Source organism: Saccopteryx leptura, chromosome 10 (genome assembly GCF_036850995.1).
Source record: "Saccopteryx leptura isolate mSacLep1 chromosome 10, mSacLep1_pri_phased_curated, whole genome shotgun sequence".
Lineage (NCBI taxonomy): Eukaryota > Metazoa > Chordata > Mammalia > Chiroptera > Emballonuridae > Saccopteryx > Saccopteryx leptura.
In genome coordinates, this window is record NC_089512.1 from 36,507,767 (window position 1) to 36,533,220 (window position 25,454).

General features: G+C 42.1%; 1 protein-coding gene across 1 annotated transcript in view; it reads right to left on the reverse strand.

The window, feature by feature from the left end:
• ACAD11 (acyl-CoA dehydrogenase family member 11) overlaps positions 1-25,454 on the reverse strand; it is a 98,599-nt gene that overhangs the window by 12,325 nt on the left and 60,820 nt on the right. The window contains exons 14-17 of the mRNA XM_066350413.1: positions 8,253-8,319; positions 7,189-7,274; positions 4,010-4,081; positions 3,007-3,161 (exon numbers count right to left, since the gene is read on the reverse strand). Of these exons, the coding sequence (XP_066206510.1) occupies positions 3,007-3,161; positions 4,010-4,081; positions 7,189-7,274; positions 8,253-8,319 (380 nt within the window). The remainder of the gene's footprint in view (positions 1-3,006; positions 3,162-4,009; positions 4,082-7,188; positions 7,275-8,252; positions 8,320-25,454) is intronic.

Below are 25,454 nucleotides of genomic sequence, written 5' to 3' on the forward strand. Positions count from 1 at the left end.
AATCACTGGATTGTATACCTGAAACTGATACAATATTGTATGTTATGTGAAATTGAAAATAAAAAATGACAAAGTAAAACAAAAAAATGTAACATTTTGAATATATTGGGTTAAATAAAAGATTATTAAAGTTAGTTTCATCTCGTTATTTTTTTGTAGCAGAGACAGAGAGAGTCAGAGAGGGACAGATAGGGACGGACAGACAGGAAGGGAGAGAGATGAGAAGCATCAATTCTTCATTGTGGCTCCTTAGTTGTTCATTTATGCTTTCTCATATGTGCCTTGACTGGGGGGCTACAGCAGAGTGAGTGACCCCTTGCTTGAGCTAGCGACCTTAGGCTCAAGCTGGTGAGCTTTGCTCAAACCAGATGAGCCCGCACTCAAGCTGGTGACCTTGGAGTCTCGAACCTGGGTCCTCCGTGTCCCAGTCTGACGCTCTATCCACTGCGCCACCACTCGGTCAGGCTCATCTGTTTTTTTTATACTTTTTAAAAATATAGTGACTAGAAAAATTTAAATTGCATTTGTGACTCACAATATAGATCTATTGGATGGCTCTGCCCTAGAGGTTGAAACAAGGCTCTGAATTGACCTCAAACAAGCCCCCAGTGGTCAGTGAGTAACCCTTTGATGGCTGTAGCACTGGGTGTAATCCTCATGAACAGACCCCAAATGCACTTACTTCAGCCGGGTCTCTACGACATTAGATTTGCTGAAGTATTAAGTGGGTAGGAATTGAATGATCTAAAGAATTGCCAAGTTATTTATTAAGCCAGAACTTCGATATAGAACTGTTAGCTTTAGAAACCAGAGGTTGGACATGGAATATTTATTTATTTATTTATTTATTTATTTTCATTTTTCTGAAGCTGGAAACAGGGAGAGACAGTCAGACAGACTCCCGCATGCGCCCGACCGGGATCCACCCGGCACGCCCACCAGGGGCGGTGCTCTGCCCCCCAGGGGGCGATGCTCTGCCCATCCTGGGCGTCGCCATATTGCGACCAGAGCCACTCTAGCGCCTGAGGCAGAGGCCACAGAACCATGCCCAGCGCCCGGGCCATCTTTGCTCCAATGGAGCCTTGGCTGCGGGAGGGGAAGAGAGAGACAGAGAGGAAAGCGCGGTGGAGGGGTGGAGAAGCAAATGGGCGCTTCTCCCATGTGCCCTGGCCGGGAATCGAACCCGGGTCCTCCGCACGCTAGGCCGACGCTCTACCGCTGAGCCAACCGGCCAGGGCGGACATGGAATATTTAGAAGGGAGCTGGAAGGAGTCTCCAAATTCAGGGAAAAGGAATGTTACTTTTCCAGTTGGAAGGAAACAAAAAGCTGGCCCAGGTTTTTGTTTATGATGGGCTTACGCATCTCCTTTTACTTCTGCCAGCTCATTTTCTTTGTGCCAAATGAAGACGTTTCCAGGGAAGGGAGTCATATTTTTGAAAAGCCCAGGCTTGTTCTACTTGATCATTACTTACTCAAAAGCAGGAGGGAAATTTTAAAATTTAAATTAAAAAAAAAGCAGGAGAGAAATTCCCCTTAAGTACACTATTAAAACATCTTACATGAAAGCAACAACTGAGCACAGTGCTTTTGTGTAATTCCAAATGTTTGTCTGTCAACCCTTCTGTGTGTTTCCTTCACCCTGCTCGAGAGGAGGGCGCCATCTTGGAAAGAGAAAAGTGTTAAGAAGTGATAGTTGATGCCTCAGGCATCTCTTCTGTTCCACTCGAGCAGCAGTGTGGAGGTGCATACACAGCCCCCCAAATTCACGCCTTCTCATCTGCTCCCCTAGTGCCCATCCCACAGCTGAACGCTTGCCCTCACCATGTACTAAAGGGGCTCCCCACAATGAGTCCTAGGTGTGTGCCATAAAGCAGGCCGTATGCTTCCCTAAGAACAATGTCTTGAGCCTGACCTGTGGTGGCACAGTGGATAAAGCGTCAACCTGGAATGCTGAGGTCGCCAGTTGGAAACCCTGGGCTTGCCTGGTCAAGGCACATATGGGAGTTAATGCTTCCTGCTTTCCCCCCCCCCCCACTTCTCTCTCTCTCCAAAAATATATAAATAAAATCTTAAAAAAAGAACAGTATCATGACTAAATCATAGTTGTGCTGAATAATATTTTCACAACAAGCAAACACAGCCTATAGAAATTTAAAGTGAAAAATACACTGCAAAATTGTATAAGGTGATCAAATATGTACTTTAGCAAACACAAATAGGATTTTATCACCATCGGTCTGACCTAACTAACATGTTAGCAATGGCAAGTATTAAATATTTACCAATAATTTTTCTTGTCTTCTTATAAGTTAGGAGGGTTCTTGGCGGATGATTGGGATATCCCATTTCTCTTAAAAAGTTTTCCAAAGAAGTCTGAAATAATACCTTCTTCTCTCTTGATGAATGTTCTCTAATTTTGATTAAATTGCCTACATGTAATTATGCTGTCTATTGGGCTTTGTAAACAACAGACTCAGTATACTACATAATTTATAGATGACAATTTAAAAAATCATGAACATCCCACCAAATGGTTCCATTTCTACACATTTCTACAGTGATGGGAACTTACTTCCTCCTGACGCAGTCCATTCTATTTTTAGATCTCTCTCCTTTCACTGAGTTTTCGGCTATTTTACTCTATCTTTACACTTATCTATTATCCTAATTTCTTTCAGAAAGCAAAAAAGCAAAAAAAAAAGCAGCAATCCCTTTTCCTTGGGACAGCCCTCACATGTCCACAGAGAACATTAATGTCCCAGGTTCTCTAGAGAATGAGGCTGAGAGAGCTGAAGGAATTGTCCACACACTGTGTGCTGAGGTGTTGAAGTACTTTAGGAGTTAATAAATCTTTCACCAAGATAAATCTCTCTCATCAGACTATACTTTGAGGGAAAGAATCACCTTGTTTATGTGGAGGAAATCTGACCAAGTAATGCTGTTTTTGGGTCAAGGTTATTGTAGTGCGTTGGGCTACAATACATTGAAATCATAATCATCCTTACATGTGAATACAGTTTCTTCTGGAAGGCCACCCTCTGTGTCGCCCGTTCACACATGATCTGCAGAGCGCGTTCCGCCAAGCCGATCGCCCTCATACAGTGGTGGATTCTGCCCGGTCCAAGGCGGCCTTGGGCAATTTCAAATCCCCTTCCTTCACCTTTGAGAGAGAAAAGGGAACAGGCAAGTGGCCGCAGTCCATTTATTGTGTTATATACATAAATCCTGAGAAAATATTGAGCTTCCCTCAATATAAATGGCATTCTGGTAGGAAAAAAGTCAGTTCTATAATCAGGCTCATACATTTATCAAACTTCTGATTTCTATGTTTTTAAATCACCATCATTAAAAACTGTGATCACATTTAAGAACCATCTCCTGAGTGCCTACTCTGCATAAGCCAATCATTAGTACTGCAGCGGTAACAAAGGTGGATGAGACACAGCCCCTGCTCTAGGAATTTAGCGTGAAGAAGAGACAGGATGTTCGGGATAAGGGGCTGGAGAGGGACACACACGGCAAAGGAGGAAGACTGGGAACCTGGCACCAGTCGGCAGCAGGGCTGGCTGAGTGGACAGGAAGAGGAAGACAAGGCCTTCCTGAGAGAGGTGCCACTGGGGTTCTCTGAAGGTTGGGCGGATTGCAGTAAGCAGGAGGGTGGAGTCATTCCAGGCGCAGTATTCAAGGTCATTTATGCTTCTAATGTATGTACAAGACTTGAGTTCAGAGAGTATTGAGGTCTTCTTAAAGCTTGAGATCATGTTTTAAGAAAATGTGTGTTACTCTGAACTGCATAATATTTTAGCTGTGCATTCAATAGATGTCATACAAAACCACAATCAACCACTTTAATAAAACATGATTCCATGTAAGAAAAAAATCACAAAATGTTCCCTTGTAAATGAAGAGGGGAAAATGTCTAAATTAATTTCACATCTTGTCCATATTTAGACCTGAAAATATTTTAGTATACTTTACGGTATAATCATTTTTGCAAAATTATCTCACCTAGTATTAAATTGGTGGCAGGAACTCGCACTTGATTAAAATGGATCTCAAAATGTCCTCCATGTATTTGATCTATCAAATAGAAAATAAAATTTTAAAGAGTAAAATGACTTAACCAAAAAATAGTCCCATATAATTAATCTGCTCAAGTATAATTAGTCAAAGTAGTATTTAAAAGTCTCATGTGCCACAGACATTTCTAGGTAGATCTGAGCCCTGAACACCCAGCATCCCACAGCCCAGGGAACTCATCAAATGTTCAGGTTAGATTTTAGAAATCATGATTCAGCCTGACCTGGAGCGCTGAACTGGCATGCTGGGGTCAACAGCTGGAAGCCCCAGGCTTGCCCAGTCAAGGCACATAGGAAAAGCAACTACTATGAGTTGATACTTTCCACTCTTCCCCCACCTCCCTACCCCCCCCTCTTTCTCTCCATTTTCTCTAAAATAAATTCTTTAAAAAAAAAAAATCATTTGATCCAGTCTGAAGTTGTATAGCTATTAAAGGGAAGATGGCTCCACAGCTCCAGATTATTTTATTATTGCTTATTCTTTGACATTGTTTATATATGGGCTTCCAAAGAAAATTTTGTTTGGAAAAAAAAAAAGGTTCCAGCCTGACCAGTAGTGGTGTAGTGGATAGAGCATCAACCCAGGATGCTGAGGTTGCCAGTTCAAAACCCGAGGTCACGGCTTGAGAACAGGGTCACTGGCTTGAGCACAGAGTGACCAGCTTGGGCTTGTTGACATGATTCCCAGGTCACCGGCTTGAGCCCACGGTCACCAGCAAGGGGCATATGAGAAGTAATCAATGAACAACTAAGTGGAGCAATGAGTTGATCCTTCTCTCTCTTTCCCTCCCTTTCTCCCTTCCCCTTTCTTTCTCAAAAAATAAATAAAAAGGTTCCAGTAGTTCAAAAGTTGAAAGTGAGTAATGTAATTCAAGTTTCTTATTTTATCATTGTAGAAGCCAATACCCAAAGATGTGAAGAGGCTGCTAAAGGGACAGAGCGCGCTCAGCATTAGAGTTGAAGCGCAGACTAGACCAGGGGCAGTCGACCTTTTTATACCTACCGCCCACTTTTGTATCTCTGTTAGTAGTAAAATTTTCTAACTGCCCACTGTTTCCACAGTAATGGTGATTTATAAAGTAGGGAAGTAACTTTATAAAATTTATAAAGCAGAGTTACAGCAAGTTAAAGCATATAATAATAATTACTTACCAAGTACTTTATGTCAGATTTTCGCTGTTTGGCAGAATAAATCTTTATAAAACAAATTACTATAGTTAAATCTATCTTTTTATTTATACTTTGGTTGCTCTGCTACCGCCCACCATGAAAGCTGGAATGCCCACTAGCGGGCGGTAGGGACCAGGTTGACTACCACTGACTAGACCTTCAGGAATGATGATTCCCAGTCAACGCTTGTTCACTATGTGTTCCCTCTTAAAAATGCTGGCATTTCACTGAAACTGGAAACATTCACACTCCGTCCTTACAGCACCCCTCCTCCCCTCCTCATTCTGGAGATACCTCACGCTGACTCCGCACCACACCCTTTTCCTGTCAGACGTGAGTAATCAACCTTCTCCACACTGTTTCTTTTGGCCTTGGGCACAGGGATTCGGATAGGTGCCGGTGAATTTGTCACACTGAAAATTCCCATGTAGGCTCTGCGACGAAGGATATTTGCAGCCGATCTGTATTATAAACCCGTTCTGGGAGTCCCTGAGGCTGCTGGTCTGCAACCCAACTTCCTATATACACTTTGCCTCCACTGGGCTTGTTCATCCCCATCTTGCCAACGCTAACCTGTGGGTCTCTACACCTGCATCCTACAGAGAGTGATCATGTCAAGTGTTCTATAACACTGCAAGCCTTCTATCTGTTAAGTTGAACATTTCCATTAGAGAAAGCCAGGGTCCCCACAGAACGTGATGTTCAACAAACTTTTTCATAGCATCATCACCTGCTATATAGTCACCATGCTATCTTATTTACATGTTTTTTTTGTTTGTTTGTTTGTTTTTAGAGAGGAGAGAGAAAGGGAGAAAGACTGAGAGGGAGAGAGAGGAGAGACAGAGAGAGAAGGTGGGGAAGAGCAGGAAGCATCAACTCCCATATGTGCCTTGACCAGGCAAGCCCAAGGTTTCGAACCGGCGACCTCAGTGTTCCAGGTCGACGCTTTATCCACTGCGCCACCACAGGTCAGGCTCTTATTTACATGTTTATAGTCACTGCCTGTCTCCTCTCCCCAATATGTAAGCCGTGTGAGGTCTGTTGCTTTCACTAATGTATACTAAGCACTTAGAACAGTGTTCACCACTCAGATACTTACTGAGTGAATGACCTGAGCAGCAAGGAAACAAAGGACACGAGCTAATGTGGGTGGCAGAAAATAAAAGCATTCTTGCTTCTTAGACATCCCACTCAAGGACAGAAGGAAAAGTTTTGTATTCAAATCATTCAAAACTCATTGCTGCCTGACCAGGCAGTGGCCCAGTGGATACAGCATTGGACTGGAAGACGGAGGACCCAGATTCAAAACCCCGAGGTTGCCGGCTTGAGTGTGGGCTCACCAGCTTGAGCACAGGGATGCTGGTTTGAGTGTGGGATCATAGACATAACCCCAGGGTCGCTGGCTTGAGCAAAGGGTCACTCACTCTGCTGTAGTTCTCCGGTCAAGGCACATATGAGAACACATCAATAAACAACTAAGGTGCTACAATGAAGAATTGATGCTTCTCATCTCTCTCCCTTCCTGTCTGTCCCTGTCCCTCTCTCTGGCTCAACAACAACAACAAAAAAAACAAAACAAAATAAAACTCATTGCTTTTTAACAACTCTTATAGGTTGAGTTAGAAAGCCAAAAATGAATTGCACTGTGAATTGCCTAGATTTAATTTGTCTATATTTCATTAATCCATTCTCCTGATGACAGAAGACTGGCAGCCAGAGTTGTTCCTTGAGTACAATGTGTCCTTTCCCAAAAGCAAACAAAATGAGGCAGAATGATGCTGTACCACCTCCCTTCTTATTTGCTGGCACTTATATTAAGACAGTTGTTAGGGCCAAAGATTTCTAAGAACACAGCTCATATGAGAAAATGCTATCTATCCCCTTCAGTGTACGAAACACTCGAGTCTTCCGGCACAGTCATACTGATGGAGCACTTACCTATGTAGCCAAAAACTGACAAAGGCCTTATGATTTCTACGCCAGGTGTGTTGATAGGAACAAGAATCATACTGTGTTGTCTGTGTCTGGTCAAAAGAAAAACAGATGTTAGGAAAAGTGTGCTAAGTGAAAAAATAAAACATGTTATAAAACAGGCAGAACTAGAATTCTCATACTATTGTTATCACGTAATCATGTAAGCAGTGATGCCTGGAATGGGGTGTAAAAAACATACATCAAGCACAGTCGGATGCAGGCTGGGATCTGGAACAATCACAAGGGTTTGAAAATAGGAAATTATTTAATTGAGGCTTCCCATTGCTCAACAATGGGAACTGATATATAGTGTTAAACATTTCAAGGTTATTGCCTTTTATCTAAACCACTTAATTACTTTGACAGTTCTGAAAAATTTTATGCCTTAAAATCTGACCCAAAAAGTTTTGAGGATTCAGCAACACTTTTTAATACAGGAAATTCCACAGCGAAGAATGTATAGCAACACCCCCTAAAATGTCTCCTAAATAGATCTTTAAGCAAAATAATTGTGAAATACAAATATGTGTATTAAATATCATAATATATTTTATATTATTATGATTTGTGACCCCAAATGCTGCATTTTATGTAAATTAAGTAGAAAGACTGACTCTTGTTCCTATACAAATTTTCTTTCTTTCTTTTTTTTTTTTTGTGAGACAGAGAGAGACAGGGAGAGGGACAGATAGGGACAGACAGACCAGAAGGGAGAGAGATGAGAAGCATCAATTCTTCATTGCAGCATCTTAGTTGTTCATTGATTGCTTTCTCATATGTGCTTTGACTGGAGGCTACAGCAGACCGAGTAACCCCTTGTTCAAGCCAGCAACCTTGGGCTCAAGCTGGAGAGCCCTGCTCAAACCAGAGGAGCAGGCTGGGATCTAGAACAATCACAAGCCTGTGCTCAAGCTGGTGACCCCGGGGTTTCAAACCTGGGTCCTCCACATCCCTGCCTGACACTCTATCCACGGCGCCACCGCTTGGTCAGGCCCTATATAGATTTTTGATCACTATTGACTTATTACCTGTTTGTAGAGGTATTTTTAGTTCTTCCCATTACAATCGCAATTTTGCAGTTTGGATTTCCAGCTCCTAAAAGCAAGGGGAAGATGAACAGAATACATCATAAAGGAAATATTTTTAGTCTGGCATTGTACTCTATAAGTTTTCATCCTTCTGCCTGGCCTGTGGTGGTGCAGTGGATAGAGTGTAGACCTGGGATGCTGAGGTTGCTGGTTTGAAATCCTAGGCCTGCCCGGTCAAGGCACATACAATATGCAAGCAGTGAACAACTAAAGTGAAGCAACTGGCCCTGGCCAGTTGGCTCAGCGGTAGAGCGTCGGCCTGGCGTGCGGGGGACCCAGGTTCGATTCCCAGCCAGGGCACATAGGAGAAGCGCCCATTTGCTTCTCCACCCCCCCCCCTCCTTCCTCTCTGTCTCTCTCTTCCCCTCCCGCAGCGAGGCTCCATTGGAGCAAAGATGGCCTGGGTGCTGGGGATGGCTCCTTGGCCTTTGCCCCAGACGCTAGAGTGGCTCTGGTCGCGGCAGAGCGTCGCCCCTGGTGGGCGTGCTGGGTGGATCCAGGTCGGACGCATGCGGGAGTCTGTCTGACTGTCTCTCCCCGTTTCCAACTTCAGAGAAAAAATAAATAAATAAATAAATAAATAAATGAATAAAATGAAGCAACTATGAGCCAATACTTTTCACTCCCCTCTCTGTAAAATTAATAAGTAAAATATTAAAAATTTTTAAAAAAATTAATAAATAAAAGTTCTAATCCTTCTACATTTATCCCTGCAAAAAATATATATAGGAAACATCCTTGATTAATTGATTAACTTTTTTTTTTTAATGCAGTGAGAGGAGGGGAGGCAGAGACAGACTACAGGATCCCAACTGGGATCCACCCGGCAAGCCCACTAGGGGGTAATGCTCTGCCCATCTGGGACATTGCTCCATTGCTCAGTAATTGAGCTCTTTGTAGGGCCTGAGGCAGAAGCCATGGAGCCATCCTCAGTGCCCAGGGCCAACTCATTCCAATCAGGCCATGGCTGCAGGAGGGGAAGAGAGAGAGAAAGAGAGAGAGAGAGAGAGAGAGAGAGAGAGAGAGGAAGTGAGAGGGGAAAGGGCAGAGAAGCAGACAGTACTCTTGTGTGCCCTGACTGGGAATTGAACCCGGGACATCCACATGCCGGGCCAACGCTCTACCACTGAGCCAACTGCCAGGGCCATCCTTGATTTATTTAAAAAAATAATGCTTATGTACAAAAACTATGTCAACTCAAGAAAAATGACTTGGCAAAGCCATGAATGAACTCCATCAATGAAAACAGCTGCACAAAAAGAACCAGAAATCAAAACCATGAAACAGCCGCAACTCTTAAGACACAAGAAAGCTCTCCTATTTATACAATTTCAGATTTCATCATGCCAGAAAGGTTGTGAAATTCTTCTAGTATATTTCCTCCTGTTTAGATCTCTCTCTCTCTCTCTCTTTTTTTTACAGAGACAGAGTCAGAGAGAGGGATAGATAGGGACAGACAGACAGGAACGAAGAGAGATGAGCATCAATCATCAGTTTTTCACTGCGACACCTTAGTTGTTCATTGATTGCTTTCTCATATGTGTCTTGACCATGGGGCTACAGCAGACCGAGTAACTCCTTGCTTGAGCCAGCGACCTAGAGTCCAAGCTGGTGAGCTTTGCTCAAATCAGATGAGCCCACGCTCAAGCTGTTGACCTCGGGGTCTCGAACCTGGGTCCTCCGCATCCCAGTCTGACACTCTATCCACTGTGCCACTGCCTGGTCAGGCCTAGATCTCATATTTTCTGACACATGGACAAGAAGGTATTAAAGCTCATATGATATTTACTGCGCAACCAGTGGCTGAGAAAGAAACCTAATTTCCCCAGCAGTGGGGCTGGGCGAGGGGGAGTCTGAGGACCTCCGTGCCTCTCTCAGATGGTATCGTTTCCCTCGCTCTACTGTGGAACAGCCTGAGGATTTACAGGGAGCTGTCCACCTGCATGAGGCTCTGACTACACTGCCAGTAAGCCCAGGTTCTTCCTTCCTTTCCCTTCCTTCCCTTCCCTCTCTTTCTTTTGGGTTAGAAATTTGAAAATATAGTTTCATTTTAATGCACTCTCTTATTACAGTTCAGAGGTCTATGTCAATTCCCCAAATGGGCCTTATTGGAAAAAAGTACATTACAGCCTGACCAGGCGGTGGTGTAGTGGATAGAGCGCCGGACTAGGATGCAGAGGACCCAGGTTCAAAATCACAAGGTCGCCAGCTTGAGCGTGGGCTCACCAGCTTGAGCACGGGTTCATAGACATGACCCCATGGTCACTGGCTTGAGCCCAAGGTCACTGGCTTGAGCAAGGGGTCACTCGCTCTGCTGTAGCCTCCTGGTCAAGGCACATATGAGAAAGCAATCAATGAACAACTAAGGAACCGCAACGAAGAACTGATGCTTCTCATCTCTCTCCCTTCCTGTCTGTCTGTCCGTATCTGTCCCTCTCTCTGTCTCTGTCTCTGACTCTGTCACACACACAAAAAGTATATTTGATTATATTTCACCTTGGTCTTGCACGGAAACTACCATTTAACTGGCTTTCTGATTACAAGGCCATCAACAACCAGGTTAGACTAAGTTAAACACACCTGTATAAACCCTTAAATGATCATATTCTTTTATTCTAACTTCTTCTAAAAAATGGTCTCAAGAGATTTGAAATGATATGAAGATTCAATGAGAAATATAAAGAATGATGTCAAATAGTTGAAAGCCATAAAATCCCAGGAGTTTAAAAGAATAAATTCCATTTGTGGTGGCGCAGTGAATAAGGTGTCAACCCAGAACGCTGAGGTCACAGGTTCGAAGCCTGGGCCTGCCTGGTCAAGGCACATACGAGAAGTAACTACAAGTTGGTGTTTTCCTGCTCCACCCCCATCCCCACCTTTCTTTTTCTCCTCTCTCTAAAATCAATAAATAAAATCTTAAAAAAAAGAAAAGGACAAACTCCATGGAACATATTACAGGACAATGTAGGGATATAATCAGTAAAATCCAGACTGTGGGAAATCTATGAGACAAATAACCCATTTCTTTGTTTTTTGTTTTTAAGACAGAAACTGGAAGGGAGAGAGATGAGAAGCATCAACACATAGTTGCTTCACTTCAGTTGTTTATTGTTTCTCATATGTGCCTTGACCTGGGGGCTCAAGCCAGTGACCTTGGGATCATGTCTGATCCCACACTCAAGCTGGCGACTCCACGCTCAAAGGCAGATGAGATGCACTCAAGTTAGTGACCTCAGGGTTTCGAGCCTGGGACCTCAGCCTCCCAGGCTGATGCTCTGTCCACTGCAGCACCGCCCAGCAGGTAATCCAGTTCCTTAATTAAATTGTAATAAAGAAAGAGGGAGCTTACAGATTGAAAATGACTTTAAAAGCGTATCAACTAACAGTAATTTTTATTTTTTTTTAATTTTATTTATTTATTTTTTACAGAGACAGGGAGTGAGTCAGGGAGAGGGAAAGACAGGGACAGACAGGAATGGAGAGAGATGAGAAGCATCAATCATTAGTTTTCCATTGCGCGTTGTAACACCTTAGTTGTTCATTGATTGCTTTCTCATATGTGCCTTGACCGTGGGCCTTCAGCAGACCGAGTAACCCCTTGCTGGAGCCAGCGACCTTGGGTTCAAGCTGGTGGGATTTTGCTCAAACCAGATGAGCCTGCGCTCAAATTGGCGACCTCGGGGTCTTGAACCTGGGTCCCCTGCATCCCAGTCAGACGCTCTATCCACTGCGCCACCGCCTGGTCAGTCTAATAGTAATTTTTAGACTTTATTTGGATCCTCATTCAATCAAGTAAACTAAAATGTATTAATGATAATTATGAAACAATTAGAAATGTGACTACTTACTGGATATGTAACGATAATGAAGTAATTTTAGGTGTGTTAATGGTACTGTGGTTACATTTTAAAACAGGTGCAATTGAAAAACATACTAAAATATCTGAAGGAAATGAGGTGATGTCTAAAATTTATTTCAAAATACTACAAGGAGAGGAAGGAATGGGAGTAGGGACGCAGCAACACGAGTTGAAAATTGTTGTCTCAAAACTATTGAAAGGGTATTCCCAGGAAACTTAAATGTGTAGAAGGAGAACTATGGGCAGTATACTGAAATGTCTGGGAACACTCACACAGCAGTGTCCATGAAGAGGAAAGCAGGGCAGGGCCCAGAGGACAAAGAGATGCTTTAACTATAGCTTGAGAGGGGACTGAGTAGAGGACATAGTACAGAAACAATGCTGGAAGAAAAGACGATTAGGCAAAACACAGAGCGAGGAAAGCAGAGGTTAGTTAAAATCTGAAGAGTAAAGGCAGCACGGGCCTACTTTAAACCCTAGCACTTGCATTTGAAATTCTGAAACTCCGTACAGTTGAACCTCTTGCTCTACAGAAAAAGAATGAAATAGAATGTACACTTATAGCTCTCGTAGTATTTTCAGTCCACTTGAGGAGGTACTAAAACAGAGAAAACTATACAGTACAATGGAAACAATCTAGAATTTGCTAGAGTTCAAAATGGAAACTGAATTGATAACTTTTCTAAAACCAACTTGTTGAGATTCAAAGATGGCAGAAATATTTGTCTGTCTCCCATTGTGCTTAAGATCCCATTGACATAAAAGTATAAAAGTACAATGAAGGAGTAACCATAACAGAAAATGAAACAGAAGGTGAGGGACAGGAGTGGTGGTGGTGGTCACCAACAGATGAGAGAATTCAATAAATGTCTGGGAGACAGAGGCAGGTGACCAATGAAATATGCAGAGAAGTCAGAGTCTAGAAAATGATGTAAGAAACTGCAAAGGAGAGGGTTCAGGCCCACATTCAGACCGTCTGACTGATAAGGAGATTAGCGCAAGATTCGTAAGTGGGCAGATATGTCAGGTGGCACTCTGACAGGCAGGTGTTGATGGCCTAAGGAGAAAAGTATAGTGTGTTATAAAAACCTGTCATTCTGGCCCTGGCCGGTTGGCTCAGGGGTAGAGCGTCAGCCTGGCATGCAGGAGTCCCGGGTTCGATTCCCGGCCAAGGCACACAGGAGAAGCGCCCATCTGCTTCTCTACCCCTCCCCTTCTCCTTCCTCTCTGTCTCTCTCTTCTCCTCCTGCAGCCAAGGCTCCACTGGAGCAAAGTTGGCCCAGGCACTGAGGATGGCTCTGTGGCCTCTGCCTCAGGCGCTAGAGTGGCTCTGGTCACAACAGAGCGACACCCCGGATGGGCAGAGCATCGCCCCCTGGTGGGCATGCCGGGTGGATCCTGGTCAGGCGCATGCGGGAGTCTGTCTGACTGCCTCCCCGTTTCTGGCTTCAGAAAAATACAAAACAAACAAACAAACAAACAAAAAAACCCCAAAACCTGTATGTAGTTCTGAGACCTGAAAACTAGCTTCCCATCAGCTGACTCTACAGTGAGTTCCAGCCCTGTTCTACCAGTTTCCTTACAGAATCCTACTCGGGACAGAAACATGGCTGGGAAAGAGCTCTGTGTTAATAACAAAGCAAACCTTGGGCCCTGGCCGGTTGGCTCAGTGGTAGAGTGTCGGCCTGGCGTGCAGGAGTGCCGGGTTCGATTCCCGGCCAGGGCACATAGGAGAAGCGCCCATCTGCTTCTCCACCCCTCCCCCTCTCCTTCCTCTCTGTCTCTCTCTTCCCCTCCTGCAGCCGAGGCTCCATTGGAGCAAAGTTGGCCTGGGCGCTGAGGATGGCTCTGTGGCCTCTGCCTCAGGCGCTACAATGGCTCTGGTTGCAACAGAGCAACGCCCAAGATGGGCAGAGCATCGCCCCCTGGTGGGCATGCCGGGTGGATCCTGGTCGGGCACATGCGGGAGTCTGTCTGACTGCCTCCCTGTTTCCAACTTCAGAAAAATACAAAAAAAAAGACCCCAAACAAACAAACAAAAAAAAGCAAACCTCAACCAGAAAACTTCCTTTTCCTTAAGTATAAACAGAAAACCACAGATCCATAGTATGTGAAGAGAGCTCACAGTATTAAAGAGAACTGTCCAAAATACACTAAAATGGACCACAGAGGAATAAAATAAAAGAGAACCTAAAAGAAAACAAAATTGAGCTAAATCATACAACAAAACCTCTAGTTAATGTAATCTGGGAGCTAAGGTATTACAGCCATACAACCAGAAAAGGACATTGAACCAGAGAACAAGAAAGTAAAAACTCTTAAAGATTAGCCTATGATTGCTGAAACATAAAGTTTAATAAGAAGCACAAAAAATCAAATCAGGAAAATATTCATAAGCAAAGGAGAAAGAGGCTAAAACTAGGAGAGTAAAAAGATAGAGATACTCAGAGCAAAAACAAAGTCCCACATCAGAATAAAAGGGATCTAATAAAGAGAAAAAATAAAGGGAGAATTTATCAAAGAAACTTGTAAAAGAAAATTTTCTAAAACTGAAAAAAAAAAGTCTTCAGGTTAAGAGCACCACTGTCTGGCAAGAGGAATCTTCAGCTATGTGCTTGTGACACTTCAAAACATCAGCAGTAAAGGGAAAACCCCAAAGGGCTTCAAAGGGAAGAAAACAAGTCACCTACAGAGCAACGAGGGTTAGGCTTGCATCAGACTAAAGACTCTAAGAGAGAGGTCTCCAGAAAATAATGACTTATTGGTACAATTTAGACTAAGGTATTGTGTTTATGTGTAAGGGGGAGGAGATATGATAAAAGCAAATAATGCAAGGCAAGAAAAATGGCAATTAGAAACTCCAGGAAAATGCTTTTTAAATGTAGAAGAGAATCATGATCCAAATATAAAATCAACTATAATGTAGCCTGAATTTAAGTAATACCTGGAGTGTAAGAAAAGCTATTCTAATTGACCTTGATGCTCCTTATAAAGGCCATAAAATTAAATTGCCTCAGTTAGAAAAGGACAAGCAATCTAACATACTACTTAGATCAGCATTGAACAATATTAACATGTCCTACAGGGCAAGCACTGTGTTGGTTTTCAAAGTGTAGAATCATCTTGTGGCCATCCACAATTGTGGCTGCAAACAGAACAGGACATGAACACCATTCTCCTGACATGTGCAAGTGCAGGCTGTGGCTGACACAGCGTACAATGTGGAGAAAGGGGTCAAGGCAAAGGCAGGGGAAAGTGCACTCACTGCCTTCCATTGTCAACTGAAGCCTGAAGAGATTCTGTCCAGTGAGGATTCAGGAGAGATTTAGAGATCATTTAAGATTTAAAAAGTAATAAAAAAGTTGAAATAATAAAATATACATATTAGGAAAGGGCAGTTATAATACAAATGATTGAAATTGTCATTATTCAAATTGGAGTCAATATATAGTGTCTAAAATGAATAAACTGGGACAGCGAGAGAAAAAACAAAAAGTTTTACTTAAAATTATAGCCGATACCAGAGAACTAAAGACAGAAACTGTTAGAAGAGTTTTCTCTAGGGTACGGTACTGGGGTGTGGAGGAATGGGAAGCAGTATGCTCTTAGATATATTCTGGTTTGTTACCATTTCTAATTAAAAAAATAATTTTTAAAAACTAGCCTATCATATTGTAAGCAAATCTGTAGACCCCCATTAGGAGAAGGAGACCAAGAGACTTGCTGAGTCAACTACAATCTGTTCTTTTTTTCTCTTTCCTAATCTCCTTCAATTAACATTGGCTGTGGAGAAGCCATTTCCTGCAGAGGGTGGATCATTTTCCTCACTTCTGTGAAATAATACACAACCCAGAAATCCCACGTGCATACTCTGCCTTATAAAACACTTAAATTGACTGAAAAGCCCACTAAAAATAACTTGCATCTGGGAAAGGGAGAGAAGGGCAAGAAGGTAGTGTGTTAAAGCTGATGACTCCATTCATGCCCAGGCAAGGTGGTGGAATAAGGAAACACCTTAAACGGATTTAAATCTTGAATCACACAACTGTTTCCCAGACTTGTCAGAACATGCAATCATAGATACATGATTTTATTTGTGACTAGAATATAAAGAAGAAGCCATGTAACTAAATTAGAACAGGACATTTTTAAAAAAGAAACATTAAGTTGGCTATTGGAAACCACACTGTATATTCAGATAGCAAATATGTTAGGCAAAATTGTCCTGTTATTTTCCCCAAATATATGACTTACTCTCTATATTATGTATGCAATAAAGAGCAAAACCATTTTTTCCACCCTTCTGGGCTTTTGCAACATAACCACTATTAAATCCAACTGTTTTAAGTAAAATTAAAATAGAAAGTTATGATATTAAAAATAAATGTTTTTCATTAAAAGAAAAATATAACCATTTTCATAAATATAAAAGAAATGTAATGTTCAAGTAGAACACTTTACAAAGCCTTGAGAAGTTGGCAGTGGTATATTGACATTAGAAAACAAAAACCCTTAATTCAGGTTAAACATACAGATTTAAACCGCTCATAATAAATGACATTGTTAGAATTTGTAAAACTTTTTTGTGTACGTGCATTTTATTTTAGGTTCACAGCAAAATTTAGGGGAAGGTTCAGAAATGGCGCCTATTCCTGCCGCCACCCATGCTCAGCCTGCCCGATTATCAACATCCCCCACAAGATACATCATAAGTACCCAAATTCATAGTATCTATTTCAGTTCACTCAATGTTGTACACTGTATAGGCCTGGACAAAAGTATAAAGTCATGAATCAATCATTAAGGTATCATATAGAGTATTTCCACTTTCTTAAAAATCCCCGTGCTCTACCTATTTATCTTTCCCCACCCCTAACTCCTAGCAACCACTCTTTTTTTTTTTTTTTTACAGAGAGTCAGAGAGAGGGAGAGAGAGGGATAGACAGGGATAGACAGGAACAGACAGACAGGAATGGAGAGATGAGAAGTATCAATCATTAGTTTTTCGTTGCGCATTGCGACACTTTAGTTGTTCATTGATTGCTTTCTCATATGTGCCTTCACCGCGGGCCTTCAGCAGACCACCACTCTTCTTACTGTCTCCATAGTTGTGCCTTTTCCAGAATGTCAGATGGAGTCCCAGCCTTTTCACATAATAATATTTATTTAAGCTTCCTCCATTTCTTTCCATAGTTTGGTAACTTCTTTCTTTCTCTCTTTTTCTCTTTCTCTCTTTCCCCTTCCTTCCCTCCCTCCCTCCCTCCCTCCCTCCCTCCCTCCCTCTCTCTCTCTCTCTCTCCCTCCCTCCCTCCCTCCCTCCCTTCCCTTCCTTTTCTTCCTTTCCTTTCCCTCCCTCCCTCCCTCCCTTCCTTGATTTTATTTAATTTTTTTTTTTCTGTATTTTTCTGAAGCTGGAAACGGGGAGAGACAGTCAGACAGACTCCCACATGCGACCGACCGGGATCCACCCGGCACGCCCACCAGGGCGATGCTCTGCCCACCAGGGGGCGATGCTCTGCCCCTCCGGGGCATCGCTCTGCCGAGACCAGAGCCACTCTAGCGCCTGGGGCAGATGCCAAGGAGCCATCCCCAGTGCCCGGGCCATCTTTGGAGCCTTGGCTGCGGGAGGGGAAGAGAGAGACAGAGAGGAAGGAGAGGGGGAGGGGTGGAGAAGCAGATGGGCGCCTCTCCTGTGTGCCCTGGTCGGGAATCGAACCCGGGACTTCTGCATGCCAGGCCGATGCTCCACCACTGAGCCAACCGGCCAGGGCCTGATTTTATTTATTGATTTTGGGGGGAGTGGAAAGTATAGTTGTTTCACTTTAGTTGTTCATTGCTTGCTGTTGCTTCCCATATGTGCCTTGAAATGCAGGCAAGCCCAGTGACCCCAGCATACCAGGTTGATGTTCTATCCACTGCGCCACCAAATCCAGGCTCATTTCTTTATAGCACTGAATAGTATTCCATTTTCTGGATATTAGCCTTTTAAATGGCAATCTCTCCCTCTTCCTTCTTCCTCTGAAATTCCAATTACACATATTTTAGACTTTTTGATATTTTCCACAGCTTCTTAAGACTCTTTTCATCTTCAAATTGGATAATACCTACTGCAGGGGTTGGGAACCTATGGCTTGCAAGCCAGATGTGGCTCTTTTGATGGCTGCATCTGCAGACAAATCTTTAATAAAAAAATAACAACTTTTGCCTGACGAGGCGGTGGCGCAGTAGATAGAATGTTGGACTGGGATGCGGAAGGACCCAGGTTCAAGACCCCGAGATCGCCAGCTTGAGCGCGGGCCCATCTGATTTGAGCAAAAGCTCACCAGCTTGGACCCAAGGTTACTGGCTCGAGCAAGGGATTACTCGGTCTGCTGAAGGCCCGCGGTCAAGGCACATATGAGAAAGCAATCAATGAACAACTAAGGTGTCGCAATGCGCAACGACAAACTAATGATTGATGCTTCTCATCTCTTCATTCCTGTCTGTCTGTCCCTGTCTATCCCTCTCTCTGACTCTCTGTCTCTGTAAAAAAAAACACACACAAAAAAACTTTAAAAATGTAAAACATTCTCATGTATTACAATCCATTCATTTCCTACCGCTCATATTCATGGTTGCAGGTGGCTGGAGCCAATCACAGCTGTCCTCCGGGACAACACCAGATTTTTATTGGATAATGCTTAACATACACGGGTCGTTGTATGGCTCTCACAAAATTACATTTTAAAATATGTGGCGTTCATGGCTCTCTCAGCCAAAAAGTTTCCCGACCCCTGTCCTACTGGTTTATCTTCAAATTCATTAACTCTTTCCTCTATCATCGTTATACCATTAAGCCCATTCAGTGAATTTTTTCAGATATCTTACTTTTCAGTTTTAATATTTCCAATTGTTTTTTTGTTTTATATTTCTCTTCTGATATTTTGTAACTTTTAATTTTTTTAACCTCACTGAGCAAATTTGTAATTGCTGCCTTAAGGTTTGTTTTTTTTGTTGTTGTTGTTTGTTTTTTGTATTTTTCTGAAGCTGGAAACGTGGAGAGACAGTCAGACTCCCACATGCGACCGACCGGGATCCACCCGGCATGCCCACCAGGGCGATGCTCTGCCCACCAGGGGGCGACGCTCTGCCCCTCCGGGGCATCGCTCTGCCGAGACCAGAGCCACTCTAGCGCCTGGGGCAGAGGCCAAGAAGCCATCCCCAGTGCCCGGGCCATCTTTGGAGCCTTGGCTGTGGGAGGGGAAGAGAGAGACAGAGAGGAAGGAAGGGGTGGTGGAGAAGGAAATGGGCGCTTCTCCTATGTGCCCTGGCCGGGAATCGAACCCAGGTCCCCCGCACGCCAGGCCGACGCTCTACCGCTGAGCCAACCGGCCAGGGCCTGCCTTAAGTTCTTGTCTGATAATTCCATTCTCTATCATTTGGGAGTTGGGTTTGCCCCTTAAAATTGGTAATGATTTCTTGGCTCTTCATTTGGTAAAAAATTTTAGATTGTATTCTGGAGATTGTGATTCTTTTGTTTTGAAGAATTTATGTCTGTTAGTTATATCCCTCTATAGAGCACTGATGTTTTTTGTCTTATCAGAAGGTTAACTGTGGAACTGTAGAATCTGTCTCAAGTATAGGTGGGTGAGAGATCACATTTCAGTTTAGTTCTTTTAACTTGGCTGTCCGGTGCTTCTGCCCGGAGCATGGCTTTGATTCAGGAATCAGCACAGACTTCGGCCACGCTTACTCCTCTGCTGGCTGCTTTCTCCTCTCTGGAACACCCCACCCTACCCCTCACTTTCCAGCAGTGGCGGCTGCCCCTGGTGTCTTCTGGTTTCTTAGGACACAAAGACTGAAGTTTTCTCGAGAAGCTTCAGCTTTCTCACACCACACTGTGTCCTCAGGTCAAAGCCTATGCTTATCTCTCTTCCACCTTTGGACTCTGCTATAAAATAAGCCTGCTTTTGGCCACTTCGAAGAGTTGTTAGGTAGTTCATTTTTGTAGCTTTTTAGTTGTTATCTTAAGAAGGTCAATCTTAGGCACTATCTCCACCACACCATAAGTGGAACAACCCCTAAGAGTTCTTTCCTTGAAACTTTGCCAAAACCATGCCTTCATGGTTTATCCAGTGTGACAATTTCTCACATATTCATGTACCTATCATTAGTATTCCCTGAAGTTTTAGGCATGCAATAATCACCTCAAAATATAATCATATAAGAAAATTAGAAATCATAGAAACTTTAAAATATTAAAACCAATAAAACCAAGAGCTTAAATTTCTAACCTCATCAATTATTCTGTACTGTGAATTACAAATGTAAAGTAAAATACAGTTAAGATTAAAATGCAATTGTTTTAAAACAGAAACAGACTCATAGAATAGGCTGATGATAGCCAGAGGAGAGGAGAGTGGGGGACTGGGTGAAAAAGGTGAAGGAATTAAGAAGTAAAGATTGGTGCCTGACCAGGCGGTGGCACAGTGGATAGAGCATTGGACTGGGATGCAGAGGACCCAGATTTGAAACCCAAGGTCACTTGGCTTGAGTGCAGGCTCACCGGCTTGTGCGTGGGGTCACCAGCTTGAGTGTGGGATCATAGACATGATCCAGTGGTCACTGACTTGAGTCTAAGGTCACTGGCTTGAGCAAGGGGTCACTCACTCTGCTATAGCCCTCTGCCCCCTAGTCAAGGCACATATGAGAAAACAATGAACAACTAAGGTGCCACAACAAAGAATTGATGCTTCTCATCTCCCTTCCTGTCAGTCAGTCCCTCTCTGTCTCTTGCTAAAAAAAAAAAAAAAAAGTACAGATTGGTAGTTACAACATAGTCACAGGAATGTAAAGGACAGCATAGGAATAGTCAGTAACACTGTAATAACTATGTTAGTGCCAGTATGGTACTGGAAATATAGGGGGGACACTTTGTAAAGTATATATTGTCTAACCACTCTACTATACCACTGAAACTAACAAAAAATAATATTGAAGATAAACCATAATTGAAATAAGATTTTTTTAATTAAAAAATTATAAAAATGAAATGTATTCAGGACTCGTAACTTAAAAATTAAAAATCTTTATTTTCAAAAATGCAATTGTATTAAAAACCAATGCTTATAATTTGGGTTCCTTCAAATTTAATGGAATCTACTTTTCAATCAGCTCTAAAAGGACTCTCTTTAGAAGAAGGCTGTTTCCGTCGATGCACCTGTCAGATTTTAATGAGAAAGGATTCCCCCATTCACATATTTCAAAATTACGTTTTAAAAATCTCAGATGTTATATTCCTGACGGTGAGTCCACCTGACTATCCTTACTTATTGAAACATGTCTGAATTTCAAAATTATTACTGTTTTATTTTTACAAGAGTGTGTCCCTCTGACTTCTCTAGGTGCTAATAGAGAAAAATGAACTCCATAATCCCAAAGTACACTAGGACAATTCAAATGGCAAATGATAACACTGACGTTTCACGATGGATCTTAACTGAAATCTGTTATCTGAAAATGCTGGGCTGCGGGGAATTTTTTTATCCTTGATTGAACCTGGATATGCAATAATATGCAAACATGCTTTCTTAGTTAGAAATTATAAAGATTATTTTTTCCAGAGAGGCTCACTTTCAGTTTCTTAACTGGATATTTTTCTATATGGGGTTTTTGAGGTTTTAGCCGTAGGAAACCTTAAGACCCAGAGACGGAAGGGCCAGGCCACTTGCCCCGTATAATGCATTGCTTCCTTAGTGAGCATACTTCTGAAAGTCACAGTAGAACAAAATGGTATGACTTGGGGTTCATTTTCAGTAGAAATCTTTTCTTTTTCAATTTCTATCCTGGTAGTCAAGAGTACTTTGGATAAATCTTTTAAGGTTTCATGGATCTTACTCCTAGATAACCAAAACTAAATCCATCAAAAGTAAAATCTCTCCAATTTCCTTAAACCATAGTTAAAAGCCTAATACTCAGAATATATTTTTTTCTCTAATATTTCCCAATAGTTTCTTGCCTTGTTCTTTCTGTCATGATAACTTGTTACCACAGCTTTATGTAAGTGCCCAATAGATTTCAGATATATGGTAAATTTTGAAAAAACAAACAAAAAGGTAAATAATTCTTTTATTCTCCCTGGCTAAATCTAAAACAGTTCAATTAAAAAAAACCCAAAACTCTAAATTGGCTCTTCTTTTGGGGTCATTAAGTAGAGGAAGTAAAAGTGAATGCATAGGTTGTAAATTTTGAAATATAGTACTTTGATTTAACCTTGATGTTTCATAATAGAAAAATCCTTAAATATATCATCTCAACTACAAGCAGAATTTGGCAGGTACAGTAGCTAAAATGTCCTTCTTCTAAAGCAAATTTTGTTCTTTTAAGTTATTTTAATTAACGAACAGGATAGCAAATGTCATAAATGAAATATGTTAGAGGAAATCTGAATAGACCAGAAACAGTTAAATATCTGCTGTGTCACACAGGCTATCATGAATGAAAACAGATGGCATAGATAAAAGAATTTTGTTTTTAATTCAGACTCTGTGGTATTTCAAAACTATTCAAGTGCCAGGATTAAGTCAGGCTGAAAATGACATCTCCCTGATATTTACTGATGTATTTTAATTTCTTAGACTCTTACAAACCACATGGTTATTAAATGACATCATTCTCTAACACAAGGAAAGATGAAAGGTAGGGAAGAAACATGATCTTTGGAAGTGGATGTGGTCTGTAACATAGTGATATAAACAATTATATAATAGGAAACACAGCCACTCACAAAGTCTCAAGGCTGTTTCTTCTACCACCATTGAATTCCTGAGGTGAAATACTTAAACTTTAATACTTGGATTTTACCCAAATGGGAATAAAAGACCATTATGAATTAAGTACCATTTTACAATAAAATTTCCACTTGTTAAAGATAATGTTTGACACCTGACCAAGCAGTGATGCAGTGGATAGAGTGTTGGCCTGGGACACTGAGGACCCAGGTTCAAAACTCCAATGTTGCTGGCTTGAGTGGGAGATAATAGAGATGACCCCATGGTTGCTGGCTTGAGCCCAAAGGTCGGTGCCTTGAAGCCCAAGGTTGCTGGCTTGAGCAAGGGGTCACTGGTTCGGCAGGAGCCCCCCAGTCAAGGCACATATGAGAAAACAATCAGTGAACAACTTAAGTGCTGCAACAACAAGTTGATGCTTCCCATCTCTCTCCCTTCCTGTCTGTCTCTCTCTCATGCATGTGTGTGCACGATTAAAAAAAGGAGTATGGAGGTTTCTCAAAAAATTAAAATAAAACTACCACATGACTCAGCAATCCCACTTTTGGGTATTTATCCAAAGAAATACAAAACACATATTTGAAAATATATTTATGGAATATATATATATAAAATAAAAAAATATCCTTATTCTCATTACAGCATTATTTATTTTGGCCAAGATATAGAAGCAACCTAAGTATCCATTAATAAATGGAAAAGAAGATGTGGTACACACGTACAATGGAATACTATTCTTCCATAAAAAAGAACGAGAGCTACTGTTTGTGAGAGCTTACTATTTGGACCTACAGGATATTATGCTAAATGAAGTAAGCCAGGCAGGTGAAACCAAATACCAAATGGTTTCACTTATGTGTGGAACCTAAAAAACAAAATAAATGAACAAAATTGAAACAAACTCATAGATACAGAGAACACAATAAAGGTTGTGAGACGGGAGGGGTTCGAGGAGCTGGGTGAAATGGTGAGGGAATTAAGAAGTACGAAACTGATGATGATAAGACAGACATGAGGATGTAAAGTACAGCATAAGGAATGTAATCAATAACACTGTAATAACTACAGCATGTATGATGTTGGGCAGACACTAGACTTATCAAGGGATCACCACTAAGAGATACAAATGTCTAACCACTATGCTGTATACCTGAAATCAATATTACTGCATGTCAACTGTAATTGAAAAAAAAAGTATAGCATCAAGGGCAAGTAAAATGAGATAATAATCAGAAAGAAAAGTAGGATGATTTATTAAATCAAAATATTGATTGAGGACCTACAATGTGCAAAATGCTATTCTTGGCATTTGCGATATATTAGTGAAGAAGCCAACGAAAGGACCGACTGATGAAGTTTATAGTCTAGTATAAGAGTCTACTATAGTCTAGAATTGCAAGAGGCAATAGCCAACTGATGTGGTACATGAGCACAGGACCAACGCTGTGGGTAAGGTGGATTGGAAGCATAAGTAGGGGCATGTTAAATAGAGAAGTCAGGGACTGCCTCAGTGAGAAGGTGGTGACTGGACAAAGACCTGAAGGAGATAAGGGAGTGAGCCCTGCAGACATGGAGAGGAAGCACATTCCAGCAGACAGAAGAGCCAGTACAAAAGCCCTGGTAGGAAGTGTGCCTGGTACTTTTCAAACAGCAAGGCAGTTGGTGAGGCAGAGCAAGCAAGCCAACAAGCAAGTACTATGAGAAAGGTCAGAGTGGCAATGAGGGATGGAGGCCACTCTAAGAATTCAGTAGCAGGTTGCTCATTCATTTCCTCCCACCCCAATATGTATCAGATCAAGAAGAACAAGAGGTAGGAGAGGGGGAAGACAAGAGAGTCTAGAGAGGGTAGGGGAAGGAGAACGTTAGGAGCGTGTCCTTCAGAAGGCAGCAGAGATGAAAATGTCCGCTGTGGTACGAAGGGATGCCTCCTTTGGGAGGAGTGTGCTCGAGCCTGCTCAGGAGAGCAGATTCTGCTCGCTTCTTACCTTTTTCCTTCACGTTGGTAGCTTAAAACTGGCCATGACAGCAGCATTTACACAATAGAAAATGACAAACACCACCAAGCCAGGCACCTTTTTTCCTGGTACACTGGTTTGGCTTCATGCAAATGACTCTTCCTCAATGACCGGAGGAGAATCTGACTGACCTCTCAGGTACATACTGTGGGAAGGTGAAGGAAGATAAAGGCCCCAATGATGCAGAACCTTTTCTCTGTGAATCGAGTTATATCAACGGCTTGAAAAAATAGCATAGGTCTGAAATAACTTCTGCAGGTGAAGGCTGAGCCTAGATTTACATGAATATATAATAAATAAGAGAACTGTTATGCAAATGTGAGAATCAAGTTAAAATAAACCACAAAGGCTCAATCTGCATAAATTTGTTTTCTTTCTCATTTGTTTGGAAACGTGGGAAAAATAAACATTCTACTCAGACACAGGATCAGAGGCTGGTCTTTGAAGATCAAGGTTACAAGAAGGCAAGAGATTTTAAAGTCGTGGGGAAAAGCATTCTCTG